The 13,851-nt window shown below is 42.8% G+C and overlaps 1 protein-coding gene across 2 annotated transcripts; it reads left to right on the forward strand.

Annotated features, from left to right (window-relative positions):
• Nucleotides 1–8,140: 8,140 nt before the first annotated feature.
• Nucleotides 8,141–13,064, forward strand: LOC144124773 (uncharacterized). 2 transcript variants are annotated; one of them, XM_077657645.1, is made up of 3 exons: nucleotides 8,141–8,193; nucleotides 9,682–9,770; nucleotides 12,726–13,064. In XM_077657645.1, the coding sequence occupies exons 2-3, from the start codon at nucleotides 9,701–9,703 to the stop codon at nucleotides 12,989–12,991; spliced, it is 336 nt and encodes a 111-aa protein (XP_077513771.1). In that variant the 5' UTR covers nucleotides 8,141–8,193; nucleotides 9,682–9,700; the 3' UTR covers nucleotides 12,992–13,064. The 2 variants fall into 2 exon arrangements, with proteins under 2 accessions (XP_077513771.1, XP_077513772.1); XM_077657646.1 differs by lacking the exon at nucleotides 8,141–8,193 and adding an exon at nucleotides 8,428–9,496.
• The last annotated feature ends 787 nt before the right edge of the window (nucleotides 13,065–13,851 follow it).

Genomic DNA, 13,851 nt, shown 5'->3' on the forward strand with positions numbered 1-13,851 from the left:
CCCTCGTGGGCTCAAGCGGATTGTCTACGCCGGTCGTGTCTTTCATTCACCAATAGCTGATTTCTTTTCACCACTATAGCGTTGTTGACAGCGTACTTTTATTTTATGTGTACTTTCTTTGACCGCCAGTGATTATGGCAGAAATTTGAGCGGCTGGATGCGTGAAAAACCCAGATGACTGAATTCGAATGAAAAGAGGCATAAAACAAAGTTTTATAAGACCCCAGAACTCCTACTATACTGGGTTTCCAATAAGCGCTACAATAAGTTTTGAAATAGTGGTTTTTGAGGAAAGGAAATGGCGCAGTGACTGACTCACTTCTCGGTGAATACCTCAACTACGCCATGAGGGAAGGAAGGTAGGTGGAGGGAGGGGAGGGAAAGAGATGCCTTAGTCGAAGGCTCAGATATGATTTCGACCATTTTGGGATTTTTAAAGTGCGCTGACACCGCACAGCACGTGGGTGCCTTGTGCGCTTCGCCTCTATCGAAACCCGGCCGCCACGGTCGCGTTTGAACCCGGGTACTCCGGATCAGTAGCCGAGCACGCTAACCTCTGAGCCACCGCGCTGGGTTCATTAAAGTTGGAAGGTAGAATGATGAGAATAATTTTAAGTACTGAATGCTTTCGAGATCTGCGGCTACGTTTATGGATGAACTCGCGAGAACAGGAAAGCGCACACATGCGACCTTTGGGAATTTTACTAATCTCAAACGAAGTCGCACTTAATCATACAACTCAATTGTTTTTAAATAAAAAAGTGGGGCGTTTTGGTCTTTGATTTGGCACAGTTCAGATAGCGCGGTAAATTGAAACTGAATCAGGGTTGAGATAGCCCGATTGCCTCGCATAAGTAGACTCTTTACTACCCTGGTTTCCACAGCACCATTATCAGAGGGTTTCTGCGAATAAATCTTGAAACACAAAAACTCTTGACTTTTTTTCAACAAATATAAAAAACTCTCTAAGATACAGATATATTTTGTGTGAAAACAATTACTACCGCATTTTAAAAATAGGAAAAGACACGCACTAGACGTAATTGGCAACTTATTAAGCAATTTCTTAACATTGATAATAGTGAAAGGTGGCTCACGAAGATAAGATGTGAAAATGCGACATATAATTACCTTAGTGATATTGCCAGTGCTTTTAGCCAGCACTTTAAATTTTCCCAGTGTTTATAGGACGTAGTCACTTTAGCTTCCTTGCCACGTTGCTCCCGCTCTGTTTACTTGCGTCCTACATCAGCAGAGTGGACTTCAATTCATTAAATCGCTCAAAACGTCCAGTGCAGAATTAGACTCGACTCATCCTTCTAAAGTTAAGCTTATTTTAAAAGACATAACCCCAGTTCTGGCAAATATAATTAACAAAATGTTCAAGGCCGGTGTTTTTTCTGATTGTCTTACAGGTTATCGTAACTCCATCAATAATTACCGTCCCATCGGCTTCTTCTCTTTTTTCAGCAAAGTAAGTGAGAAGCTTTTTTGCATGCGGGTAATGAGTCACCTTACTACATTTAAACTATGAACTCCTACACAGTTTGGCTTTAGACCGGGTTATTCAATCGAACTTGCACTGATAAATTTCATTTAAAATGTGAAACAAGCCATGCACTGACAATGGTGCAGTAGTTCAATGGTTCATGAACGCCTAAAAAAGGCGTTCTTTTAAGAATTAAAATTCTCACCACCCGCTAAACCATACAGACCTTCTTTTTACTCAGCCTATCTCTGCTATAATTCTGTTTCACTTGTTCTGAAATGGTTACAGTCAATTAGCTAAGCTTGTTCTAACGAATGGGGACTGAATGCTTCTCAGGACATGCAATCTGTTGTGGTACAGTAGTTTTCAGCTTACGGTAGCCGTAGTTTCTAGATAAAGAACTACATGACAACGCTCATGCTGCCTTAAGCGGTATTTTCAACGACGTCACCATTGAGTGGATGTTCCCAGGTACATTCACCATGCGCATGGTTCAAGCACCCATATAAAAGTAGTAGGCCTCACGCTTCTTTCCACACAGCAGCTGTACGCTTTCGACAAGGTGAGTACCTCAGTTTTCATTCCTTTCGTGCATTTAATAGCTCGGGTGCCTGTCCTTCAAAAGGAAAAATATCGTCCCTTGCATACCTATATTTCATTTCTATTGAAAGCACAGTTTATTCACTTTTGTCCCTCTGCAAGAACTTCTAAATTTTCAGAACAAATAGTTTTCCACAAAACCAATACGCACTGCGTGTATGGAAAATCTCTGGAGACAGCTTTAGTGTGCCCTACGGTTTATGGTTTATGGGGGTTTAACGTCGCAAAGCAAATGGGCTTTGAGAGACGCCGTAGTGAAGCGCTCTGAAAATTTCGACCACCTGGGGTTCTTTAACATGCACTGACATTGCGCAGTACAAGGGCCTCTAGAATTTCGCCTCCATCGAAACTCTACCACCGTAGCCGGGATCGAAGCCGCGTCTTTCGGGGCAGCAGCCGAGCGTCATAACCACTCAGCCACGGCGGCGGCTTAGCGTACTCAACGTGTTTTTGGTGCAAACGTTACCAAACGCCGTCAGTAAAGGCGCAAGAATTATTCCGAAGTTTAAAAAGTCCACTGAGCACCACTTGGCGCAAAATTTTTAGTATGTATTAATTATCTGCCTCTTTTAGGGAATGTTAGGGCGACTTTGTACAATTAAATTAGTATATAATTGTCATCTCGCTCTTTCAGGGCATATTAACTTTTTACGGCAGCAAAATGCACATTTATGGCAGGTAAAATTGATTTTAAACATGTTGCTGGCACTCGGTAGTATGTCGTGATGTCCACACCGTGGATTGTTGGCAACCGTTTTGAAGCGATTGGCGTATAGTACCGTCTCAGGAGTTTAGACCAAACAAAAAAATCGATGCTGCCGACCCGCGCATAACTTGATAAATCGGTCGCTCATGGCAACATCCGTCTAGTTCCTTGCTGTTTTCCAGCAGGTGAAAGTTGCATGCCTATTGCCAAGTTCCGCTGCACTCACTACCAAAACTCGTGTCTCAAAATAATGTGATGCAGTCATATCTTCATTTAAAATTCCACCGCAGCGGTGGCTAAGTGGTTGAGCATCCGCCTCGTATGCGGGAGGTGCTGGGCTCGATCCCCAGTACCGCCGGGTACCCACCGGTGATACAATGGGTACAAGCTTTCCCCTGGTCTGGTGCTCGGCTCATTTAAGGGTGAAATGCTTGGGAAATGGGTCTCTGACCCCACCTTGAGAAAAAGAAAAAATACCTTGTGACATGGCGCTCTTTGGCCATAGCTGCCCTTGCGCCATAAAAATCCATAATCATCATCATCATTTAAAATTCCATGACTTATCCCAAAGTTCCACTGAAACATGCTTTCGCAATAAACTTCCAAGAAAGGCAGTATATTTGAGAATGATAGAAAAAGAGCATGGTGCCGACGTTGGCTTAAAAACCATGAAGGGTAACCTCAAAAGACAGGGTTGGATAAAAGCTTGCCCGAGAAGTCTGAGTAACGAGATTATATATCCCAATATCAGTGACGAAGTCTGCACGTGCAGTGGTTTGGGAAAACACTCTGATATCAGCTCCGGAAAAGCGCAAACAATGCGGGACACACTTGCGTCGAGTGTTCTCAGATAAGAAGGCTGGTGTACCATGCTGTCAGGACAGCTTAGCCAGCACGTTGTTTTTTTTCTTTTACCCAAGGAAACCACGCCATTCCTTCTGTCAGGCAAGCATGTGATGTCACATGAAACAACTTTTGAAAACGGTATGCTAATATGGGATGAAGAAGCTAGAGGAAAATGTGAGTAGGCGCAAGTGATAGAATATCGCCGAGGTGAGGTAAATAACAAATTACTGTTTGTCGGTTCGGTTCTGCAAAATTCCTGAAGTCTGCTGTCTTGAGCTATCTTAGCAACGCCTAGGGTGGGATGTGGTTCTAGGTCGTCTCCTGTCTGGAGGAGAGAAAGGAGATCATCATCATCATCAGCCTGACTACACCCACTGCAGGGCAAACGCCTCTCCCAAGTCTGTCCAATTAAACCTCTTCTTTGCCAGCTGCGCCCAACCTATGCCTGCAAGCTTCTCAATCACTTCAGCCCACCTAACCTTCGGCCACCCCTTGCTACGCTTACCTTCTCTTGAAATCCACTTCGTTACCCTTAAAGACCAGCGGTTATCTTGCCTTCACATTTCTTCGTCTTGATTTCGTTTAGGATGTCATTAACACGAGTTCGTTACCTCACCCACTCTGTCGACTTCCATTCACTAAACCTTAGATCAATAGTTTTTCTTCCACCAATAGGTTTGAAAAAAGAAAACTGCGCGTGTCGATGCAATTGCATAAGCAGGCCTGGGGTGCGGCCTGATCTCGGTGACCAGAACCAACAACGCACTCCCACACCAGAACCGCATTTCGCCACCCTGATGTAGCACTTGTCCACAGCATTCGAAGAACTAACAAACCAAAGGAGATAAATTTCTTTAATTATCCAAGGGAAGGATCCTAACAATGTCAAAAAAGATTCGTATTGAGCCTAATGAGCGGAAATGTGCACGTGCACAGAGATGCATCTGTTAACGTATAAAAAATTATGTGATATGGCCAATTCTATTTAGTTCAGTAAAACCAGATGAATCAGCAGAAGGAAATTCCAGCAATATAGTTCCAGCGGAGATCACAATGTTGCTTTGCGTGATATTAAATCATGTTAGGTAATACACTCGTTTGTGTCTTTTTGCCTTAGTACTGATACCCCATATACTACTTAAAATGAGAAACATTATCTGTATCTCTCTGTGTGTGTGCATGTGCGTGTGTGTTTGTGTGCGCGCGTGTGTGTGTGTGTGTTTGTGTGTGTGTGCACGCGTGCGAGCGTGCGTGCTTGCGTGAAGGTAAACGTGTGAACTATGTAAAGGAAACAGGAGCAGGAACGGCAGAGGAAGTCCTTACTTGACGATCCACCTACCAAAGGAGTGCATCAACATCTTCTAGAGGGACACGGAGAGAAAGAGAGAGAAACCCTTTAATAAAGAAACAGACAATACAGCCGGCGTTTAAAAATCACTGGCATGCTACTCCGCACAGGGAAGGGAATTTGGGAGATTAAGGCGAAAGGATGGTTTATGGTTTATGGGGGTTTAACGTCCCAAATCGACTCAGGTTATGAGAGACGCCGTAGTGAAGGGCTCCGGAAATTTCGACCACCTGGGGTTCTTTAACGTGCACTGATATCGCACAGGACACAGGCCACTAGAATTTCGCTTCCATCGAAATTCGACCGCAGCGGGCGGGTTCGAACCCACGTCTTTCGGGCCGGCAGCCGAGCGCCGTAACCACTCAGCCACCGCGGCGGCTAAGGAGAAAGGAGAGTGGCGCGGAAAAGTAAAATAGAAGAAATAAAAAGGGGAAAGATTAAATGCAGCCCTTAAATGCGCACTAAGGCCCATCGGCGAGTAATAATCTTGCATATGAAATTATGAAGTGCATAGTCCGACAAATGGACTGACAAAGTTCACGGCATGAAGAATGTCCGAGGATAACATCCAAGTTGAAATTACAGCTTCTCAAAATGTCCAATGTCTCTTAAATATGAAAATAAAACGTTCATTACATATCTCTGTCCCGAGCGCAGTCTAAGGGACCTAAAAGACTCTATTGTTAGAGCCACTGGGGAGAGCTTCTCCACGCAATATTCATTTTACGCACGATCGTCAGCATAGGAAGGACACTCAAGCAGGATATCTTCCAGAGTTTCGTTCGAGCAGCAGTTGTCGCAAAGCGGACTGTTTATTTTACCGCGACGGTATCGGAAGAAGTTTTTAAAATGTCTGTTCAGGAGAAATCGGTGATCAAGAGTTTCCAGATGGCGAGGAATTCTGGGTAAGAGTCTTCATCTGAGGTGTGGGCCGACTGAGTACAGAAATTGGTAGTATTATGTCAGCAAACTCCGCAGCCGATACAAAAATGCTTGGTGGGCACGTGGCAGGCGAGCGCGCGGTCGAAATTGTGCCATGAACAAACATTTTCAAGTAGACTCTATGGACACAGACATCAGAAGGAATCCTTTTGAATTGCAGTTAATAGTGTTGGGACACCTTTATTGGAAGTGGTGCCCATTCGTAAATACACATATTGGCGCACAAGTGCAACTCAAGAAATGGGTGCGTATACTGAATGGAAAAGCAACGAGTGCATAACTGGCACTGGAGGATAATCTCTGGAACTTGAGAGCACATATTACACACGAAGCAGTCTGTTTCTACTACCCAGGGTTTAAAAGAAATTAATGCAATGCCGTTTAGTTCAAAACGTTTCCCATTCTTCGTCGAAGACGCAGCAAACCACTTGAATCTTGAACCTCGAAACATCCCTACGTGCGGGAGAGCCCTTTTTGCCGAACCAAAAGCAAGCCGTTCGAGCAACTCCACAGGCGTCACCCAACGTGCTTAGTTTTTCGCGCGGTTTTGGATACACAGTAATCTGGGTAAAACATTACCAATAGCATGTCTGTCGAGTTTGTGCCACAAATACTCACTAAACAGAGCGTTTCTGGGCTCAAGCGCATTGTCTATGCAGCTTCTGTCCTTCAGTCGCTAATTGCTGATCTGTTTTCCTGACTGTGACGTTCTTGTGTGCGTAATTTTCTATGTGTTCTTTTATTGACCGCGAACAATTATGGGAGAAATTTGAGTTGCGGGACGAGCAAAACCGATGAATTCGAATCAGAACTTGTATCCAACACAGTTTCATAACACACCAGGACTTCAATTAAATTACACTTTCAATAAATTGTACTGTAAAGTTTGAATTAGTGGCTTTGGAGGAATGGAAACGGTGCAGTAACTGCCTCAGTTCTCGATGGACACCTCAAGCACGCCGTGACGGAAGGGAGGAAGATGGGCGTGCATGAAGAAAGAAAGAGATGCATTAGAGGAAGGCTCCGAAATTATTTCGGCCATTTTGGGATCTTTATCGTGCAATTGACAGTGCACAACACGTCGGTGCCTTTTGCGTTTCGCCTCCATTGAAACGCGGGAGCCGCGGTTGGGTTTTAACCCGGGTAATCCGGATCAGTTGCCGAACAGGCTAGCCACCGAGCCGTCATGGTGGGCTAATTAAAGTTGGACTGTAGAATGATGATTGAATTGGAATAGAAATCATTTTAGAAATATTTTCAGTAATGAATCTTTACGGGAACTGCGCCAACGTAAACGGATAAAGTCGCTCGTGCGAGAAAAAGAAACCGCACAATGAGCCACTTCTGTGAATTTTACTAACCTGAAGCGAAGTTCTACTATGTGCTACTACTCCATTGTTTTTTTTAAAGGAGCCTTTTCTATCTTTGATTTGGCACAGTTCTAATAGCGCGGTAAGTCAAAACTGAATCAGGGTTTCGTTAACCCGATAGCTTCGCAAAAGGACACTGCTTTATTGCCTTGGTGGCCGCAGCAATCCCATCAGAGCTTTTCTGCGAATAAATTGCAAACATAAAAACTATTGACATTGTAAAAAGCTAATAAAGATGGAGATATATTTTGTATGTTAGCAATCATTATTTCTAGAGCTAAAAAGAGCGTATGTATGACATTAAATTTTCTCTTCGCCAAATTTTTTTGCGAGCTCTAAGATTCATGCGCCTGCTCTCAATCTTGTGAATAAACGACAATCTGGTAACATATATTTTCTGCATTTTTTTATGATAATAAAATAAAAAAAAACGTTTGCTCTCCAGAGGTGAAGTACTTAAGCAGCATTGTTTTTTTTTTAATTCCTAAAAGAATGTCTGAAAAAGGTGATTTGTTTTGAATTAAAATTCATCACCAGTCACTCAACCATACAGAACTTCCTTTTGCTCAGCATAACCTGCTGCAAGTTTGTTTAAATTTTCCTCAAAAGGCTACAGCCGATTAGCTAAGAGCTTGTCCTAACAGATGGGAGCTGAGAGCTTATCAGGACATGCAATCTATTGTGCAGCAGAAGTTTGCAGCTTACGGTAGCCGTAATTCCCAGATAAAGGAAGATATCACAACGCTCATGCTGCGTTATGCGGTATTTTCAATGACGTCACCATTGAGTGGTTTTTCCTAGGTACGTTCACCATGCGCATGGTTCAAGCACACTTATAAATATAGTACGTCTCACGCTTCTTTCCACACAGCAGCTCTACGCTTTCGACAAGGTGAGTACCTCGGTTTTCATTCCTCTCGAACGTATTTTAGCTCGGGTGCCTGTCACTCGCAAGGAAAAAATGTGGTCGCTTGCATGCCTATATTTCATTTCTGTTGAAAGCACAGTTTATTCACTTTTGTTCCTTTAAGAGAACTTCTAATTTTCAGAACAAACAGTTTTCCACACAAAAAAAAATACACACTGCGTGTATAGAAAGTTCCTGGTGGGAGGTTTAGCATGCCTTTGTGTTTTTTTTGCGCGAGCATTACCACGAACTCCTTCTGTAAAGATGTGAAGAATTCTTCAGAAATTTTAAAAGCCCACTGAGCGCCACCTGGTGCAGTATATTTTAATATATAATGATTATCTGGCTCTTTCTGTTAGTGTTAGAGCAACTTAGAGCAATTTTTTAATATTTAACGATTATCTAGCACTTTCAGGGCATATTTATATTTTACGGCAGCAAAATTCACATCGATGGCAAGTAAAATTGATCTATAAATTGTTCCTGGCACTCGGCACAGTCTCGTGATATCCACACTGCGGATTGTTGTCCACCGTACTGAAGCGAACGGACGTATAGTACCGTCTCAGGGATTTAGACCAAACAAAAAGAAAATCAATACTGCCGACCCAAGCCTAACTCGCGAAATCGGTCGGTCATGGCAACATCTGTATTTATTTCCTTGCTGTTTCCTAGCTGATGACAGTTTGATTTTCGGTAGAGTGGTCTCTATTTAGTATAATGGCTTTCTTTATCGCTGCAGCCAGGTTCAGTTATTGTGCTTTGTCTATTTAAAATATGCAGCTCCAATAAATAACCCGTGAACGAAGCTAAAGATAATAAAATTACCGAATATAAAAGCACAGAGGAAGGAACGCAGTACATGGTTGAAGGGAGCTCCAATATATAAAAAAGAAATAAAGCCACTTAATTCTTCGGAGTGTACTGATGAAAAGGAGGCAGATAGACGCCACCCTTTCAATGCTTGAAGCAGCCCGCATCTAAAAAGCTGCCTCGGGCCGTTTATGGCGTCAGCTCTCGGTTCTTATCCCCCATCAAAAATAGTCCCCTTATTGCAGGTTTCGGTAAGCGTCGCAAATACCGCCGATTATACTTCTCACCTAGGATAACCCTCGAAATATCTCTTGAGTTCTTGCCCGACAGTGCCAGAAAAACATTCTTCAACTTCTCGCTCATAGAAATTTTCTCTTCTTTCAGTTAGGATTGTCTGAAAGCTGAAAACCCCCTTCAAGCCCCTAAGGACTGACAGATGACGTGAACATCGCTCCCTTTCGGGAAAATTGGCGAAGTCTGTTGTTATTCAATTAAACCATTCTAAGTGCGTCGAACATCCCTTTTATGCGCGCAAGCCTTGTGACAGTTATGACACAAGATTTTTTCTTGTACCCGTCCTCATATCAAAAATGCTTGCAACAAGCACCTTGCTAACTAGTATTGCCTTACTTAAAGTTGTAACTAGTGACGTGTTTTCAGTATTCGCAGAGACAACAAAATGAAGACCACAAGGGCACTCCTATTCTTGGCAGTCACAATTTCGGCCAGTTGTTCTGCTGCTGTTTCAGGTGAGCAGTGTTGAACGCTTGGTTCACAGTCTAGCATATAGTTTTCCCCAGCGATTTAACCTATATTGCTCTGCTATTATCTTCACTGGTTAACTCCACTAATAATTGAATAATTGGTGTGTTGATAATAAGCAATAATTAGAATTTGGTCCATTTCGTGCAATTTGTTCGAGTTCTTTCTAACACCAAATTAAACGGTTCGAGCCAACTCGAACTCCCAGAAGCAGCGGGCAGGAATTTATTCAATATATGCCTAGTTATTTTTCACGCAGCGGGTGCCACAAAATAAGAGAAGAGGAATTGATTGACACTGGGTTATAGTCGAACATTCGTGCTCTCTCTTTTTTTTTTTTGATACAGCCTGCTCAAAATAACCACAAACTTTTTCATAGAAATGTGCAAGCTCAACAAAATATGTTGACAACAGGCTTTGGGTGCATGCGTCATGAGTACGCCGTATGAAAACAATATGCTGCGCTTTGGGGACACAAAGGAGTAAAGGGTTAAGACAGGCCATAGATCCACTCTGCCGAAATGTTGCAATTTACGAAATGCCGAAATTAGTATAAAACAATACCAAGCGCTGCACTGCGTGGGATGCTGTTTCGCTTTCCGTAGCGGCGGGCAATTAGGCGCATAGAGGAGCCACAGCAGTTATTAAAAAAAGCCACAAATGTGCGATAGGGAAGTGGTAAAATGCGGTAATGTCATGTTTTGGCTTCTGTTTCTCTGCACCTCAATACTAAGGCTACCGCAAAACGGGAAATCTTTGCAGCCTGTAAGGTAATCTCCGTATATGGTCAATGCGTATCTGTTATAGTACGAATTATATTTAGAGAGAGGTGTGCAGCATGCTGGAACTCATTGTTCAGATTCAATCTATTTCTAGCCAATTGCAGCGGTGTCACCTTTAAAGTGGTCCGTGTACTGAAATCAACACCGTCTCTGAAAATAATGGCACCTTTTTTTTGTTTGCAAAACACGCTTTGAACAAATTTCAGAAAGCCGCGTTAACAAAAAGATTCTTCAGCTTGAAATGATGTTCATGCAAATGAAAAAGACCTGTGGCAATTTGGCTCATTCATCTCTGTTGGTCAATGCGTACTAGGTGTGCGCATCAATACTTGTGCCAGGCTAGTACTCAGATACAGGGTTGAACAGTGGGTGTTAAGCAGCTGCAATTAAGGTAGGGAAAGAAAGCGTAAAAGTACAGTTAAAAAAATAGGAATGGAGCTCAGGCGGCGAAAAAATAGACGGCAATTATTTATCACGAGTAGAAAGCAAGAAGAAATGCGTATCATTAAAATATTTCATGAGGAGAACGTCAAATCTCTTCTTGCATCGTCGCTTGTGTAACGGTGTTAACTCCACGGAGACCTAAATGAACGCAGCACAGAGTCAGGTGAGCAAACATGAATGTAATGCTTGCGGGAACAGGGTGGTCATAGCCTAAGCAGAACAGTGTTACTTGGAGTTGAATGGAAGCGATGCCTGTCCCTTCGGGAGAAAAAAACTTTGGTTACTAATGAGCATGTTTACTATTAAGCATACCTAATTACGTTGCCAGTGGGCAGTAACAAATTTCTCTAAAATTATTGAGAGAACAAAAATCGTGTCCACCGCCTAGCATACGTGTATCCAAATGCAGGCCCGCGGCAGTAGTGCAACAGTGATTCTTTTGCCCATCCTTTTTCATATTGACCGGTTTCGCAAAATTTGAGCCTGGGGTCTTTGCTTTGGTTCATATTTTCATTTCTCCTTTCATTGACAAATAAGAAAGTGGGCTCCAAAGTATTGGAATTTAGGCCCCGTTTGTAGGCGTTCACTATTAGAACGGCAAGGCAAAGGAACGAGAGGTAAAGAAGGCGATTTTGGTTGGGCGCTTCCCGCAAATATTTTTTTTTTTTTGCTACGCGTGGTTATAATCATTTCTTCTTTAAGGACAAGAGGGAATTAAAAAGGACGGTTAAATTTTTCACAAATTTTTTGAAAGGAGTAGAAAATTTTTAGGAAGCCCGCTTTTTTTCCAGAATGCGGGAGGAAATTCGGAATTCCCGCTCGGCTCCTGACTTTAGAGTAGCTGGACCTATGGGATCTTGAGTTCTTCATAAGTGAACAGAGAAAGAGAGCATCACCCGCTTCCTAGTGGCTATTCATGTTTCTTAATATCCGTGTTACCACTACAGCCCGTCTGTCTAAGGTACTGTCGCCCGCAAGAAAACGAAACTCTGTAACAGAATTCACCTCGCAGGAGGCTAATTTCTTGTTTGATAGAATGATTTCTGAATGCGCGTGCATTTTTTTCTTTGACCCACTTTCTTAAAGCAAGATGACTCCTATTCAGCTGATTTTGTACGGCAACCATTAAAATTAATACTGCGATTTTTTGTACTAAACTCTCGTCTTTTGGCGCATTCTCTGTCTCTGAAATAATCATGTATTTTCCTTTAAATAATAAATTTATGCCTTAGCAAGCTAGATACAAGCATTACTTTGTTTGCTGCGTCCCGCAAAACTAAACTATAAGACAGTCATCACTGCACCGAAGGGGCACATTAGTGCTCCTGCTAATATGTCCCATATTCATAGAGATATCCTCGAAAACATAGCTCTGATCTTCCTTTCTCATCATTATACCCGCTATGTCCGGCCAACGGTAGGTATCCAATGCTGCTCAGCTGAAGTTCATGCACTTCCTGCTAGGCTACGGCTGGCATAGCCTTACAAATGCGAAATGCAAGAATGTTAGCGAACTAATATTTAGGCGGCTGCAGCAGCTTTCGCACGCAGATATTTATGAAATTTTTTTGTTTGTTTGATATCACAAAAGGTGAGAAAGGTAATTCGGGCGATTAAATCCTTTCTTATCGAGACGTTACCACTACAAAAGTGATAACCGCAAGAGTTTGTTATGTTATAAAACAGAGTGTTTCGCTTTTTTTTTCCTTTTTGCAGACACAGAAAACCAATCGCTGAAGAAGACGGGCAGAGCTTTAGAGACTCTAGGAGGGCTTCTGCAAGGGAAGGATGTCACACTGGAGACGCCTGACAAGCTGGTTGACGTCATCGCGGCTCTGGAACTGCTGCACAGCTCTGAAAAACTGCCAGGGGAAGACACGTCCGAGTACTTCTTTAAGAAGATCAGGAGAGTGGTAGAAAATGTCGCTAAGGCAGTCGTGATCAATAAAGCAGCTGGTGCAGTTGCTGGTACGATCGGTTAGGTTTGGCATGAAAAAAAGTCATTGTTGTACAATCTTCGGTAGCTGAAATAAATCTTCGTCTCGCTTGTGGTGACATCATTTTCCTGTGTTTGACTAAACAGGCGTACATTTCAGCGGCTGGCTACCTTCTACCCTGCGTGCGCAGGAAAACTTGCGTGCACAATTGGATTCCGCATGCAATTTTATCAGTTTAACACACTGCCCTTGCGTAGCGACACTGCCCGTAGTTCACGTAACGAGAAAATGGACAATTTCTTTTTCGTTTTATAATCATGTTCGATGCAGAGTCACCGGAATTTCTTTTCTTTCTTCAATCGGGAAACACAATCGAGTTTGCTGGAGAACACTGAAGAGAATCAAATTCGTCGGCCTTGATGACCGATAAAGACAAAGGCGCCTTAATAGCTTTTTTTTTGTTGCAGAGCATCCTCACTATAAATCAAAATATTATCAATAACGGCTATCACATCCATGCTACATTAATAAGGCACACCGGAAGCAGTGCTTCTCCCGGATGTTGCCGAGAAGTGCTTTTGGTTTATGCAAGCGTCTCTCACATATGCTTTCTTCGTTCAATCTACGTCATTAAGCTGCAGTTGGCTCCAAGAATCGTGCAGATCAGAGCAGGAAAGCGTGGCGAATCTTCCAATCTCATTAAGGATGCAGCATCGCCGATTTTTGTAATGAGGATAATTGTAATCTTTGCGTTGGTGGATTTCAACTGGCAGTTCTAGCAGTATATTGATAAGAAGGGGCCACGCTCTCGGCGTTATCAGTGAAGGACATCCACGTGCTCCTGTAAAACTTGTCACTGGTTTGCGAAATGCCGCCCTATCGAAAAACGCACAAGAAAATTTCGA

Source organism: Amblyomma americanum, chromosome 3 (genome assembly GCF_052857255.1).
Source record: "Amblyomma americanum isolate KBUSLIRL-KWMA chromosome 3, ASM5285725v1, whole genome shotgun sequence".
In the NCBI taxonomy this organism is placed as follows: Eukaryota; Metazoa; Arthropoda; class Arachnida; order Ixodida; family Ixodidae; genus Amblyomma; species Amblyomma americanum.

Bases quoted from the DNA above. Each gene is read 5' to 3' on its own strand.
- LOC144124773 (XM_077657645.1), top strand. From the start codon at position 9,701: ATGAAGACCACAAGGGCACTCCTATTCTTGGCAGTCACAATTTCGGCC. The intron at 9,771-12,725 runs GTGAGCAGTGTT...TCCTTTTTGCAG, and splicing joins TTGTTCTGCTGCTGTTTCAG to ACACAGAAAACCAATCGCTG.